Raw genomic sequence first — 15,269 nt, 5'->3', positions numbered from 1 at the left:
CTTTTTCTCCCTTGCCTTTTGCTTCCCTCCTTTCCTCAGCTATTTGCAAAGCTTCCTCAGACAGCCATTTTGCTTTCTTGCATTTCTTTTTCTTTGGGATGGTTTTGGTTGCTACCTCTTGTACAATGTTGCGAACCTCTGTCCATAGTTCTTCAGGCACTCTGTCTATCAGATCTAATTCCTTAAATCTATTTGTCACCTCTACTGTATATTCAACAGGGATATGATTTAATTCATACCTGACTGGCCTAGCGCTTTTCCCTACTTTCTTTAATTTAAGCCTAAACTTTGCAACAAGAAGCTCATGGTCTGAGCCACAGTCAGCTCCTGGTCTTGTTTTTACTGACTGTATAGAGCTTCTCCATCTTTGGCTGCAGAGCATATAGTCAATCTGATTTCTGTGTTGACCGTCTGGTGATGTCCATGTGTAAAGCCGTCTCTTGGGTTGTTGGAAAAGAGTGTTTGCTATGACCATCGTATTCTCTTGACAAAATTCTATCAGCCTGTGCCCTGCTTCATTTTGTACTCCAAGGCCAAACTTGCCTGTTATTCCAGTTATCTTTTGGCTTCCTACTTTAGCATTCCAATCTCCCATGATGATAAGGACATCATTTTTGGGTGTTAGTTCTATAAGGTGCTGTAAGGCTTCATAGAACCGGTCAATTTCATCCTCTTCAGCACTGGTGGTTGGGGCATAGACCTGGACTACTGTGATATTGAATGGTTTGCCTTGGATTCGAACTGAGATCATTCTGTCATTTTGAGGGTTGTATCCCAGTATTGCTTTTCCTACTTTTTTATTGACTATGAAGGCTACTCCATTTCTTCTGAGGGATTCTTGCCCGCAGTAGTATACCTGATGGTCATCTGAATTAAATTCACCCATTCCTGTCCATTTTAGTTCGCTGATACCTAAGATGTCGATGTTTAGTCTTGTCATCTCTTGTTTAACCACGTCCAGCTTTCCTTGATTCATGGATCTTACATTCCAGGTTCCTATGGAGAAAGAATCTTTACAGCATCGGACTTTCCTTTCACCACCAGACATATCCACAGCTGAGTGTCCTTTCGGCTTTGGCCCAGTCGCTTCATTCTTTCTGGCGCTACTAGTACTAGCCCTCTGCTCTTCCCCAGTAGCATATTGGACGCCTTCCGACCTGAGGGGCTCATCTTCCAGCGTCATATCGTTTTGCCTTTTGGTACTGTCCATAGGGTTTTCATGGCAAGATACTGGAGTGGGTTGCCATTTCCTTCTCCAGTGGATCACGTTTTGTCAGAACTCTCTGCTATGACCTGTCCGTCTTGGGAGGCCCTGCACGGCATAGCTCATAGCTTCATTGAATTACGCAAGCCCCTTCGCCACGACAAGGCAGTAATCCATGAAGGGGATATGGGAGAATACGACCAAGCAAATAGCAGCCTTGAGACTTGACTATCTTTCCCTGTTAGTTTGGGAAAACCGGGATTGAAGTGAGTTAACGACCTTACTTTAGTTTAGTTGCCTTAAGCAAAGGAATGGGCCCTCCTAAAAGGCCAGTGCTTTGGAGGCATGCTAATGCAAAATATTTATTTATTAGTTTCAAAAAGTAACATGAATTTCTGTTAAAAAAAAAAAGCAAACCGCTTCTAGCTTTTTTTGTTTGTAGGAATAGCACCCCAAACTTGTAACAGGGAAGAGACCTTAATTGCAGCCGAGAAAAGGATGTGCATCCTTTCGCATTCTCCGAGGAGTTTCTCTAGGCTAGATGTTGCAAAAACTGTGTGTGTGTGTGTGTGTGTGTGTGTGTGTGTGTGTTTCTAAACAGCAGCTGGCAATCAGTGGATTGCGAGACCTTGATCCGAGTAAACACAAAGATTAGCTTTCTTGCTTCTGAGGAAGTTTGTAGCAATTGAAGATTGAATAAAGTAACAGGAAGTTTGGGCAAACCTTGGGAATTTACACAATGCCTGGGTTGGGGTTTTTTTTTGGGGGGGGGGTCCTTCTCACAAATGCAGATGATGGGGAAGAAATTGGACAACCAATCGGTCCGAAATGGTTTAGAGTTTCCTGCTCTAGCAGAGGGGTGGACTAGACCACCTCCAAGGTCCCTTCCAGCTCTGTTATTCTGTTGTTTTTTTTAATCCCATTTATATCTCTCCCTTCTCCGAAGACTCAGGGCGGCTTACAAGCTTAGCAGTAGCCTTCATTCTATGTATATGCCTGCTTATTAGGGCTTTCACACACACCCCCCCCAAGCGGCATTATTACAAAGTCAGCTTGATTGCCCACAACAATCTGGGTCCTCATTTTACCTACCTCGGAAGGATGGAAGGCTGAGTCAACCTTGACTCAACCTTGTCCTAATCGTTTCCAGCGGAAATTAGGAAATCAAGAAACCGATTATGTAAAGAAAATTACAGAATAAAAGAGTTGGAAGGGGCCTTGGAGGTCTTCTAGTCCAACCACACTGCTCACGCAGGAGATCCTATACCATTCTGGACAAATGGCTGTCCAGTCTCTTCTTGAAACTTCCAACGTTGGAGCATTCACAGCTTCTGGAGGCAGGCCGTTCCACTGAATAACAGAATAGTAGAGTTGGAAGAGAGCTGGGAGGTCATCTAGTCCAGCCCCCTGCTAATGCAGGAGATCCTATGCCATTCTGGACAAATGGCTGTCCAATCTCTTTTTGAAAACCTCCATTCACAACCTCTGGTGGCAAGTTGATTGTTCCCACTGTCAGGAAGTTTCTCCTTAGTTCCAGGCTGCTTCTCTCCTTGATCAGTTTTCATCCCTTGCTTCTTGCCCTGCCTTCAGGCGCTTTGGAGAACAGGTTGTCACCTTACCTTTTCCTGTGTAAAACCAATTTATTTTATTTATTTTTATTTTTATTACATTTATATCCCACCCTTCTCCGAAGACTCAGGGCGGCTTTTACAAACTTAGCAGTTTGTAATGCCAGGGTCTTGAGGGAAGAAATGCAATTTGGCCTTTCAGCGGCGTGTTGCAAAAATCCCCTTTTTCTGCATTAATATATAATTTCCAGATCATGCAAAGGTATAAATCCACCGTGTTCTGTTTTGGGGAGACCCCACCTCACTCAATCCCTGGCCAAGAGCATGTTTGTTTCTATCCCACTTTTAAAAAAAAAGAAGGTTCAGAGAAGGACAGTGAAGATATATATCAGAGAATTAAGAACTAAGCTGCAGGAAGAGAGATTAAAAGATTTAAAAGTCTCTTGCCCCAAGACGTGAGAGAGAGAGGATAGCGCTCTTAAGTATTGGCCAGGAATTCAGATAGAAGAGGTTGTTCCTTAGGATCCTATCATGCACGGCACACAATAATGAATTTAAGAATCAGGAAGCTACAGGCAGTCCTTGACTTATCACCATGTTTAAGCCCCAAATTTCTGTTGTTAAGTGAGTTTTGCCCCATTTGACGCCCTCCCTTGCCCAAGTTGTTAAGTGAAACACTCCCATTGTTAGTAACCCGGTTGAATCTAACTTCCCCATTAACTTTGCTTGTCAGAAGGTCACAAAAGGGGATCACACACACACACACACACACACACACACACACACACACGGGGACACTGTATCCGTCTTAAGTACGAGTCAGCTGCCAAGCATCCGAATTTCAGTCACGTGACCGTGGAGGTGCCACAACGGTCGTAAGTCTGAAAAACGGCCATAAGTCACTTTTCGGCGCCATTGTGACTTTATAGAATAAATAAGGTAATTGTATAACTTTAATTGCTGTGCCGTTGTACAACTTTATTATATAATTCTGTTGATACAATCCTTAGTTTATAGACAGAGGCACAGAATGAAGATCACGTGAAATATTACTGCAGTTTTACAAAGCCTTAGTAAGGCCACAACTGGAATGCTGCATCCAGTTTTGGACACCACATTACAAAAATGATGTTGAGGCTTTGTAAGAAGTGCCAAAGAAGAGCAACTAGGATGATCAAAGGCCTGGAGGCTAAAACATATGAAGAACGGTTGCAGGAATTGGGTTTGGCTAGTGCAGGGGTAGGCAACCTCGGCTCTTTTATAACTCATGGACTTCAACTCCCAGAATTCCTGAGCCAGCCATGCTGAGGGGAAAGCGAGAGGTTTCCAAGCTCAGCCAAGCTGGCTCAGGAATTCTGGGAGTTGAAGTCCACCAGTCATGAAAGAGCCAAGGTTGCCTACCCCTGGGCTAGTGAAAAGGAGGACTGGGGGGGGGACATGATAGCAGTCTTCCAGTATTTGAGGGTCTGCCACAAAGAAGGAGGGGTCACCTTATTCTCCAAAGCCCTTGAAAGCAGGTCAAAAACCAACTGACCAAAGAGAGAAGCAACCTGGAATTCAGGAGAAACTTCCTAACAGGGAGAACAATCAACCAGTGGAACAGCCTGCCACCAGAAATCGTGGGCGCTCCATCACTGGTGGTTTTTAAGAAGAGACTGGACAGCCACTTGTCTGAAATGGTCTAGGGCAGGTGTAGGCAACCTCGGCTCTTTTATGACTCGTGGACTTCAACTCCCAGAATTCCTGAGCCAGCCACGCTGAGGGGAAAGGGAGAGGTCTCCAAGCTGAGCCATGCTGGCTCAGGAATTCTGGCAGTTGAAGTCCACGAGTCATAAAAGAGCCAAGGTTGCCTACCCCTGGTCTAGGGTTAGGGTCTCCTGCTTGAGCAGGGGGCTGGACTAGAAGACCCCCAAGGTCCCTTCCAGCTCTATTCTGATTGGTGAACTTCAAACGGTCGCTAAATGAACGGGACGTAAGCCGAGTATATTCTAACTGAACATTTGAAGAAAAAAAAAACACCCTTGCTGACCGTTCAGCCGCAGAATTGTTGCTAGCAGGCGGCATTGAAATCTCACTTGAGGGATTTGAGATGAGTTTGAACAGACATCTGTCAGCATGCTTTGATTTGGTCCCCTGCCCCGAGCAAAGGTGGTGGTGGTGGGGGGGCGGGTGCTGGTAGTGCTCGGGAATCCACTTCCCACTCCTAAGATTCTGTGAATTACCACGATTTGGCCACGTAAGTAATGTTCCATTAAGCTTTCCTGGTTGTTTAAGTTTTATACATAAGGTCTGGAAGTAAAGGAAAGCCTGTGAAACAAAATGGCTGCCTTTGAAACCTTTCAGAAGTATAACTTAAAACACATTACAATAGCCTTTTTTCTGCCGTTTTCAGTGGGGGGGGGACCCTCAAATATTTTGTGATGTTTTTTAATGATGATGATGTTGGAAGGGACTTGGAGGTCATCTAGTCCAACCCCCTGCTCAGGCGGGAAACCCTGTACCATTTCAGGCAAATGGCTGTCCAGTTTCTTCTTAAAAACCTCCAGTGTTGGAGCATTCACCACCTCTGGAGGCAGGTTGTTCCACTGGTTAATTGTTCTCACTGTCAGGAAGTTTCTCCTTAGTTCCAGGTTGCTTCTCTCTCTTTGATTGGTTTCCATCTGTTGCTTCTTCCTCTGCCTTCTGGTGCTTTGGAGAGTAGCTTGACTCCCTCTTTTTTGGGGCAGCCCCTGAGATGTTGGAAGACTGCTATCGTGTCACCCCTTCCTTCTCTTCATTAAACTAGACATACTCAATTCCTGCAACCGTTCTTCATATGTTTTAGCCTCCAGTGCCCTGATCATCTTTGTTGCTCTTCTCTGCACTCTTTCCAGAGTCTCGACATCTTTTTTTACATCCTGGCAACCAAAACTAGATGCCGTCTTCCAGGTGTGGCCTTCCCTTAAGTCGAGGACGGCCTGTGACTGCTTTTAGAAACCCCTCTGCTATAATTCTGGAAGATACCTTTCTCGTCTTAACCTCCTCGACCTCTCTCCTCAGATAATACCCGTGGACAGATTAGTGAAAGGGAAATTCCAGGACAATTTCGAATTTGTTCAGTGGTTCAAGAAATTCTTCGACGCGAATTACGACGGGAAGGACTATGACCCCGTGGCGGCCCGGCAAGGCCATGAGACCTGCCCCGCCCCCACTCTGGTGGTCCCGCTGCTGAACAAACCGAAGAAGACTCTTGGTTCTGGCGGCACAGGTAAGAGAGGCTGTGTGCCGGGCGCTGGGAAGTTCTAGTGCTCCTCCCGGGCCAGCTCTGGCGGTTGGGGATGATGGGAGAAGCAGTCCCAGCGTTCTGGGAGGCCCAGGAAGGGGGACAACCCCATCAGCACAGGTAGCATCTCTCGTCACCCTGGCCAGAGGTGAAGTATTGATTGATTTGATGGAAAGGCTGCATCTGTCAGACCTGCCACCTCTGAACCTCTAGGGACAATCCTCAGCTCCATTTGTTGAGAAAGATGCGGTTTTATTCTCAGCCGGGTATTATCGCAGTAGCGCAAAGCCAGAACTGAGAATCGCGTTCAGCTTTTTCCCTCCCTTGACTGCCTCCCGTCACTGTGCCCACTCCGATTCGAGCAAGATGGCTTCAGAAGTCACTTCAAGCATAGGTTGCCTTCTTCTCCCAGCCGGGTGGCCTTGAAGCGGCACCTAAGGCAGATAGAGCGGTTACTTTCGCTTTCCCCCAAGCATTTCCCTTCCCCTCTACTCTCCCCAGGGCTCACGGCAGACCGTCACTGCATGGAAACGAGGTACACAAGCAAGCGTAAGGTGGCAGCTGACAACATCAGTTATCGGAGGAACCCTAGAATTAAGACACACCCAGAGAACCCATAGCAGAGGATATAGGTAGCTCAGGGTTGAACTGTGGGGTCCTTTTTCGCTCTCTGAGCCGGGTGGTTTTCTTGCAGACGTTTCAGGACCCAACTAGGGAGCATCATCAGTGCTAGGAGGAAGGGGAGCTTAGCTCTCTGTTTATTCACAAGGGCAGGGGTAGGCAACCTCGGCTCTTTTATGACTCATGGACTTCAACTCCCAGAATTCCTGAGTCAGCTACGCTGACTCAGGAATTCTGGGAGTTGAAGTCCATGAGTCATAAAAGAGCCGAGGTTGCCTACCCCTGCACTAGTGGCTTGCCTTGTCAGTCCTACTTGTTTGTGTCGTGGTCCTGTCAGTGGTCCTGTTCGTTCCTTAACATCAAGATTAGCACTAGACAGTTAACAATCCCCCAGTCAAGGAACTATCAACTCAGACAAATAAACAATACCCTAATCAAAAAATCACCAAGAATACTCCAGTTAACAGCGTCAGGGTAAGCAGCTTATTTATTTATTTATTATTTTAATTCCATTTATATCCCGCCCTTCTCCGAAGACTCAGGGCGGCTTACAAGCTTAGCAGTAGCCTTCATTCTATGTATATGCCTGCTTATTAGGGCTTTCACACACCCCCAAGCGGCATTATTACAAAGTCAGCTTAATTGCCCCCAACAATCTGGGTCCTCATTTTACCTACCTCGGAAGGATGGAAGGCTGAGTCAACCTTGAGCCTGGTGGGACTCGAACCTGCACTAATTGCAGGCAGCTGGTGTTACTTAAGGAGGCATTAGCCCACTGCTCCACCAAGGCTCTTAATATACATAAACAGAGAGCCATCCCCACACATCCTTACAGCAGTGATGTTGTTACCTATTTGGGTGATGAAATGTATGCAAGAAAACCACCCTGCTCAGAGACCAAGAATCTCCTCCTCCTCCTCCTCCTCCTCCTCCTCCTCCTCCTCCTCCTCTGCAAACCCCTCTCCCTTCTAGCACTGATGAGGTTACCTAGTTGGGTCATGAAATGTCTGCAAGAAAACCACCAAGCTCAGAAAGCACTATGGACGCCATCCTCCTCCTCCTCCTCCTCCTCCTCCTCCTCCCTTCTAGCATTGATGATGTTCCCTAGTTAGGAAATGAATCGTCTTCAGGAAAACCATCCAGCTCAGAGAGCACCAAGGACCCCAGAGCACCTAGAAGAAATAAAATGGCTTTATAGAGTCACTTAGGCCAGATAGGCAGCATAGAAATGTGATGAATACATACATTTTACAAAATGCAAAGCGCCTCCGGGAGAATAACCGATTCGAAGCAATTTTCACACCAGGATATACTTACATTCAATTGTGCCTGTGCCGTTCCTCTCACAATCTAGCCAGCGCGGCCTGCTCAAAATTCAGGGCGCCTCGGACCCTTGCCCAGTGCTAGTTCTGCAAGAGCTCACTTTTTTTTTTTTACCAAATGGTGGGGGGGGAACCCCGGTTTTGAAGCTGCCCATTCATCCTGCTCTTCCTCAGCCTCGCGTGGATTGTGCGGGGAGGCTGCGTGTTTCATCTGAGACCGGCAATTGCGGAGCGGGTTGTGTTTGTGCTTCTTCATGGTTAGAAAGCCTCTCTTTTTGTAGATAACACTTTTGTGGGAACCTCGGAGCTGAAGGCAGCACGAGCAGACTCTCCCGTTTGCCTAAAGAAAGCGGCTACAATTGGTACTAAGCGGGTGGCCGGAGGATCTCGTGCCCTACTCTCTTCTTTTGGGCTTGTTGTAGCACACTGGGTTGCACGCTTCGGGTGTCGCTCACTTCGGTTGGCTGCGGTGCCGAGGCCCTGCGCCCCACTGCGGAGCGCTGCTAACGCATTCTCTCTCTTGCAGCCCCAGTGCGGCCCATGGTGGCGCAGAGGACAACGGTGGCTAATAAATCGGGGCCCGGCATGATCAAAAAGGCTCCTGGGGGGATCGGAGAGGAGGAATCCGCCGAGTTGATACAGCAGGTGGGCCTCGGGGGGACGGGATGTCCGTCAGCGGCGATAAGCGACATGGGCAGCTGTGGTTTTCCTGATGGGAATTCCGAGCCTTTCACGCTGGATTTAAACCGCACGGGTCTCCAAAGGGGTCTCTGTGTGTGTGGGGGGGAGTGTCTGTTGGCCCCTCCTGAGCCTCTGTCAGGGGCAAGGAATGAGAAATTGTGCATTGATTAGAGCAGGGGTCCCCGATAACTTAGAGTTATCTACCACTTTGCAGTGCTTTATAGCCCTCTCTGAGTGGTTTATAGAGTCAGCTCCTTGCCGCCACCCCCCCTCGCCCCCAAAACAAACAAACAAACAAACAAACCCACAACCTGGCTCCTCATTTTACCAACTTTGGAAGGACGGAAGGCTGAGTCCACCTTGAGCCGGTCAGGATCGAACACCTGGCAGCCGGCAGAGTCAGCCCGCAATGCTGCATTCTGACCACTGTGCCACCGCAGCTCTTTGCGGTGTTGTCCCTTCCGCGACTTGCTCTGAGATGGACTATTTTTTGTCAGATCAATGCATTAAAGATGACTGTGGAAGATTTAGAAAAGGAACGAGATTTCTACTTCGGGAAACTGAGGAACATCGAGCTGATCTGCCAGGAGAACGAAGGCGAAAGTGATCCGGTCCTCCAGAGAATCGTGGAAATACTTTATGCTACAGATGTAAGTGTGTGTGACCCGGCCGTGGCATTCCCCGCTTTCGGCTCGGACATTACTGATGGGCTGGCACTTCCTTCTGCGCACCCTTCCCCGGGACGTTCAGCTGCACCCATTGAATTGAATGACCTTTATGGTCATTTTTATGAACATAAAAATGAAACTCGCGTGCACTGCTCCCAAAAGAGAAAAACACCCCACCCCCCAAATAATGCCACCATCCCAAGGATATTAAATAATAATAAAACAACACAACAACAATAACAACAAAAATAATAATAATAATGATAATAGCAGCAATATCCCCAAATGCCAAATTATACAAAATGACACCAAGACACTCATAAACTACATATGTGTATATATATATGTGTGTGTGTGTGTGTGTGTGTGTATGTACGTTTGTGTGTGTATGTAGGTCTTGGCGTATTCGGATCTTTTCCCATGTAAGATTGATAGTGTCTTGGTGACGTTTCGAACCCGAAGACACCAGCCTGAAGATGATGAGTGGGACCTCATCGAAACGTCGCCAAGACACCCTCAATCCTACACGGGAAAAGACCTGAATACGCCAAGACCTACATACCTATACCCGTGAAAATCTACAAAAACATACATACATACATACATACATACATACATACATACATACACACACACACACACACACACACACATACATACATATATACATATACATACACACACACACACACACACACACACACACACACACACACACACATATAGGGTTTCCTGCCTGAGCAGGGGGTTGGACTAGATGGCCTGCAAGGTCCCTTCCAACTTTTATTATTATTATTTTTTTTTTATTGAAAAGTTTTAACATACAATTTTTCCCTTAAAAAATCCCCCCTCCCCCCTTCTCCCTCCCCCCCTTCCTCTCCCCCCTCCCCCCCTCCCCCCCCACTTCCCAGAGCTAAATACAAGGTATATATAAAAAAAAACAATCATAAACAACCATATACTAACAACCATAAACTCTAAAATCTATCACTCTCTAGCTTATATAGGATAAAACAAACCTTAGTAATATTAAATATATATAAATATATATATAAAAAACTAATATAGAAAAAAAAACAAAGAAAGAAGACTTATTCAAATATAAAACTTCTTAACCCTATACTTATTCTGAATAAACTCAAGCCATTTTCTCCCTTCCATAATATAGCGTTCCTGCGAGTAATCTTTCAAATAGGCCGAAATCTTCACCATTTCGACCAGGTCGGAAACCTTTAAAATCCACACTTCTATGGTCGGCAGTTCCTCTTTCCAGTACTATCCTATCAAAAGTCTTGCTGCCGTAATTAAATTCAACATCAACTTAGTATATTCCATCAGACTTTTATCCAAAAAGCCTTAACCTTTTTACAAGTCTACCATATATGAAAATATGAAAATATATTACGTCTTTATCACCGCACCTCCAACATTTAGGCTAATAATTCAGATACATGCTTAGCTTTTTAAAATCTAAATACCATCTATAAAACATTTTGTAAAAATTCTCTCTTAGATTTCAAACTTGTATAAATTTTACATTCCTCACCCAAATCTTTTCCCACCTCCCACTACTTGGCTGTAAGTACGTTGTGAAAGTTCCATAGACTTCTGCTGATCTTGTTCTTTTATCTTTTTTGATCGTTTTAAAGCAGCACGCGTCACCCTCTGTTCTCTGGGATCATCCAAAAGTGTTATAACTTGATCTCCTCCAGCACCACTCTCCTCTGTCTGTCCATCTTCAGCCTCTTGATATTCTCCTTCTCCAGATCCCTTTGCAGCTTCCAGAAGTGTTAATGGGGTTGCTTTTAAAACATTATTGTAAAAATCACGCGCTTGCATCACAGTAACCAGACGGTACCTTTTACCTTCATGCATCACCATCAACCCAGCTGGAATCTCCCATCTGAACCTTATATCTCGTTGCTTGAGCTCTTGCACAAGAAATGTAAAATCCTTCCTTCTCCTTAAAATCTTTGGAGGAATTTCTTTTAGAACCAGAACTTCTTGATCAGCAATCACGACTTTAGTATCATAGGCAGCTTGTATAACTTCATCTCTAATTTCCCTTTTTGCAAAATAAACCACCACATCTCTAGGCAACTTTCTCTGTCTAGCAATCCATGAGTTCACACGATACACTTTATCCATGCCTCCTTTTATTTCAGATGCTGGCTGATTCAATACCACTTCGAGAGCCTCAGAAACCAGCTGCTTTAGATCTTCCTTAATATTCTCCTTTAAACCTCTGATTCTAATGGCAAACTGCATCTGGAAATATTGAGCAAGACTCAATTCTCTATCCATTTTGTCTCTTAAATCTTCATTCTCCAATACTTTTGCTTCTAATATGGCATTCTTTTGAGTCGAATCTTTGACTTTTTCATCCAAATCTTCCACACATTCAGCCACTTTATACACTGAAGACAAAATGTCTACCTTCATCACCCTGTACTTCTGTTCCATCCTCTCCTCCATTCTCTCCTCCAACTTCTTCAATTTCTCCTCCATCTGTGCAAATTTATCACCCATTGATTCCAAAATTGATTCCAAGATTACCTGGGTATGTTTTTCAAGAGCATCTTGTAAGTCCTTCGATGTCACTACATCAGGAGGATGCAATGCCTGCAATGATGATTGTTGCACCGGGGAAGTTCCAGCACTCCGAAGAGTTTTAGGGGGAGGTTTAGCCGCCATCTTTTACTTTCAATTGTGACGCACTTTCACTTAGAGTTTAAAAAGTCCATCAAGCTCGAGAGTAGAATAAAATAATCCTCTTCACCTTTTCCTCTTGTACCGCTCTGCCTGCTCTTTTTATTCCATAGTCCTTCCTTCAGGCAGGGGTGGTCGCAGACGCCTGGCTCTGCTCCATAAAGTCAGGAGCAGAGGCGCTGGCCAGCTGGGAGCGACCCAGGCTACGGGGGAGTTCAATCCTTCGGCCGCCCAAGCTGCAAGCTCAGGCGGCCCCGGAGAACTCAACCCCTACCTGGGGCCTCACCCCCTCTTCTCCCGAGGAGGGGGCTTCAAATTCGCCCGAACAGCTGATCGGCGCTGTTTCGGGCGAAAATCACTCAGCTGAGCCGCGGGCAGCCCGGGAAGGCTGTCTCCGTCGCCGCGCAGCCACCGGAAGTCCAACTTTTATTATTATTACGTGTGGTTAAAATATGTATACATGATGTACATACGTATATGTGTACTTTTGTGTCTTGGTGTCATATAATTGTGTAATCACACACACAAACGCACAGACGTCATAGTCCATCTTGAACAGCTAGTGAAAAAATCGACAAGGTTGGTCCTAGATGGTCCAAAGCTGTTGCAGAATCTGGGTCTTCTGCTTCGGGCGCCACGGAGCCCCCTCCTCCCGGAAGGGAACAAGGAAAACCAGGCATGGGGCCGGGGATTGTCTGGCGTCCCAGGCAGTCTTTCGGATCCCACTCAAGCGTCCTGGGTGGAAGGGAAGGGAGCTGCCAATCATCATCCTCATCATCCTTGTCGTCGTTATTATTCTTATTTTTCCCGATTTCTGATCCTCTTTTAGGAAGGCTTTGTCATACCCGATGAAGGAGGCCCTCCGGAGGACCAAGAGGAGTATTAACCAGCAGCAGCAGCAGCGGCGGCAGCCTCAGAAGTCAGAAATCTTTGCCCCAATCATGTGTTTATCTGTAAAATACTCCATTTTACTCTTAGAGGACTTAACTGGTTTCTTTTCAAAAGTAAAAAAAAAAGCAAAACAAAACAGAAAACAAACAAAGCAGAAATTTAAGTACTTCTCCAAGTGCACTTTGCGTAAGTTTTACTACTCCCCCCTCCCCCCACCCCCACCGACGGGTTGTTTTTATTTTTATTTTTCCGCTTCTCACTTTTCATTATCGGAACGGTGTTATCCACATCCCTCTGGTGTCGTTGGGAAGCAAGCGGTGGTGGAAGGCTTTGGCCTTTGCAGAGTTGCTCCGTCTCGGGCCCTAACATTGAGGGAGGATTTGCAGCGCGGTGTGTTTGTAGGGCAGTCAGGGTCGGGTGGGGTGGGCGAAGCAGGAGAGGCTCCCTAAGGATTTGGGGGTTGTCTTTTCGGCAGGGGGTCGTCGTGTAAGGAGGGCGGGGGTGGGTGGGGCTGAAGCGGTGCATCCAGGAAAGCGACAGAGGAGAGTCGAGGCGCTCAAAAAAGAGAAATAGAGCGTAGAAAGTGGGATTGTCTGAGCTGCTCGTCGGAGTTCGGGAGCTGTGTGGAAGTGGGCCAGCGTGGCTGAGGGTGTCGTAGGAGGATGGAGTTTGTAGTAGGCTCAAGTTGCAAAAAAAAAAGAAAAGAAAGGTGAAGCACGTTCCCCTCTTGTCTTCTCGTGGCCCAACGCAGTAAGAGCTTTGGGCCACAAGGACAGAAGCGTCTCTTCTTGGCCACTTTGAACACTGGCTGGGGAATTCTGACAGTTGAAGTCCACCGGTCTTCAAGTGGCCAAAGTTGGACACTTCTGAATAGGATCCTCACTCCTCGCCTGAATCTCCTTTCTCACACACCGTCCCTGCTGCTCCACCTCTGCTCCACTCAAGACGGGGGGTCCTTCTCGCTTCCTCTCTGCCCCCCACTCCCTCTGCTTCCAAAGCCACCGAGTGAAGAACAACCCGACAACGCACCCTGTTGTTTTTGGATAGCAGCTGCCCTCCTCTCTCACTAGGATAGCAAAACGGGGATTCTGGATCCGAAGGGTCGGAGAGGGCGCACCTGGGTGCAACGTTCCGCACTCGCTGGACTGGACTCGCAAGTTGGGTTTGCAGCCCGCGCCGAGAGCCGCCTGGGTGGGCGTGCAATGCCTCCGTTGCAGCCCCCCCAGATCTGAGTTACCTGCGCAGGTGCTGGAGAGAAAAAAAGAGAGGGAGGAAAAATTGCGCATTAAATAGGTGGTCCGAGGTTGCCGAAGATATAAGAGTGCTCCGGTGAATTTTGATTATTGCAGTATTCTGTGCTTGACCCTCTTTCCCCCACCCTCCCCTCTTGTGCAGAGCAAGCCGCCTCCTCCTCCTCCTCCTCCTCCTCCTCCTCTCCCCAATGGCTGCTCCTTGGGGAGGGGGATTTTGGAGGTTTTGGACCCCCTCACCCCCGCCCCGTTCCCCCTCGCCACAGCAAAGACTAAGCTTCCGGCTTGGCGTGTTCCTTTCGTCCGTTTGCCTCCGGTGATTGTGTGTGTCTCGATACGTGTGTGTAGAAAACAAGAGTTAACGGTAACTTGTTGTGTAGTGCATGATTTCCTTGTGACAATTCAGCGGGAGACCCACGTTTTGACGAATGCCAAAAAGAAAAAAGAAAAAACGAAAGAAGGGAAAGGAAGGAAGGAAGAAAAGAAAGCCATTATTTAAAACATCAGAGGTGCTTTTTCTCTTGTGGCCTTCTAAATACTTTTTGCCCTAAACGATATTCAAACCAGACTCCTTTGGACAGGGTTTTTTTTCTACTTTTAAACAGTTTCTAAATAAAGTTCTGTTATTTCAAGAACGCCGCGTCTTCTAGAGTTGTCGTGTTCTTGCAGGGGGTCCCCCCTCAAGGTCTTTTTCGTTGACCCTCCCAAGTTCTCGATTCTTTTTTGTTCACGTCATCCTTGGTCTGCGGTGGTTCACGGCGTCTGGGTGTAGCTGGCATCGGCTCTCTGGACCGGCATCTTTGGGGCGCATTCAAAGCCACTTTGGCCGGCTCTTAAAAGCTCCAGGCTAGAAAGTGGGAGACGGTGAGTTCTAGTCCTGCCTTTGGCACAAAGGCCAGCTGGTGGAGGTTGGGCCAATCCCCAAGAAACTGGGAGTTCTAGTTCTGCCTTGGGCAAGGAAGGCGACTGGGTGATTTTGGGCCAGTCACCAGGAGACAGTGAATTCTAATCCCGCCTTCAGCATGAAAGACAGCTGGGTGACTTTGGGCCAATCGCTAGGAGACTTGAGAATTCTAATCTCGCCTTAGACCCA

At 46.9% G+C, this 15,269-nt stretch overlaps 1 protein-coding gene across 4 annotated transcripts in view; it reads left to right on the top strand.

Moving 5' to 3' along the window:
* Window positions 1-14,811, top strand: part of MAPRE1 (microtubule associated protein RP/EB family member 1) — a 31,037-nt gene extending 16,226 nt beyond the window's left edge. For 3 of the 4 annotated variants that reach the window (XM_081323825.1, XM_081323827.1, XM_081323824.1), the window contains exons 4-8: window positions 5,812-6,019; window positions 8,259-8,339; window positions 8,504-8,622; window positions 9,156-9,308; window positions 12,865-14,811. In XM_081323825.1, the coding sequence (XP_081179951.1) occupies window positions 5,812-6,019; window positions 8,259-8,339; window positions 8,504-8,622; window positions 9,156-9,308; window positions 12,865-12,921 (618 nt within the window). In that variant the 3' untranslated portion in view covers window positions 12,922-14,811. The remainder of the gene's footprint in view (window positions 1-5,811; window positions 6,020-8,258; window positions 8,340-8,503; window positions 8,623-9,155; window positions 9,309-12,864) is intronic. The other variant, XM_081323826.1, reaches the window with a different exon arrangement.
* The last annotated feature ends 458 nt before the right edge of the window (window positions 14,812-15,269 follow it).

Source organism: Vipera berus, assembly GCF_964194415.1.
Source record: "Vipera berus genome assembly, chromosome: 3".
NCBI classification, from domain to species: domain Eukaryota; kingdom Metazoa; phylum Chordata; class Lepidosauria; order Squamata; family Viperidae; genus Vipera; species Vipera berus.
The sequence above is the reverse complement of the archived record's forward strand: the minus strand, read 5'-3'. Positions and strand labels throughout refer to the sequence as shown.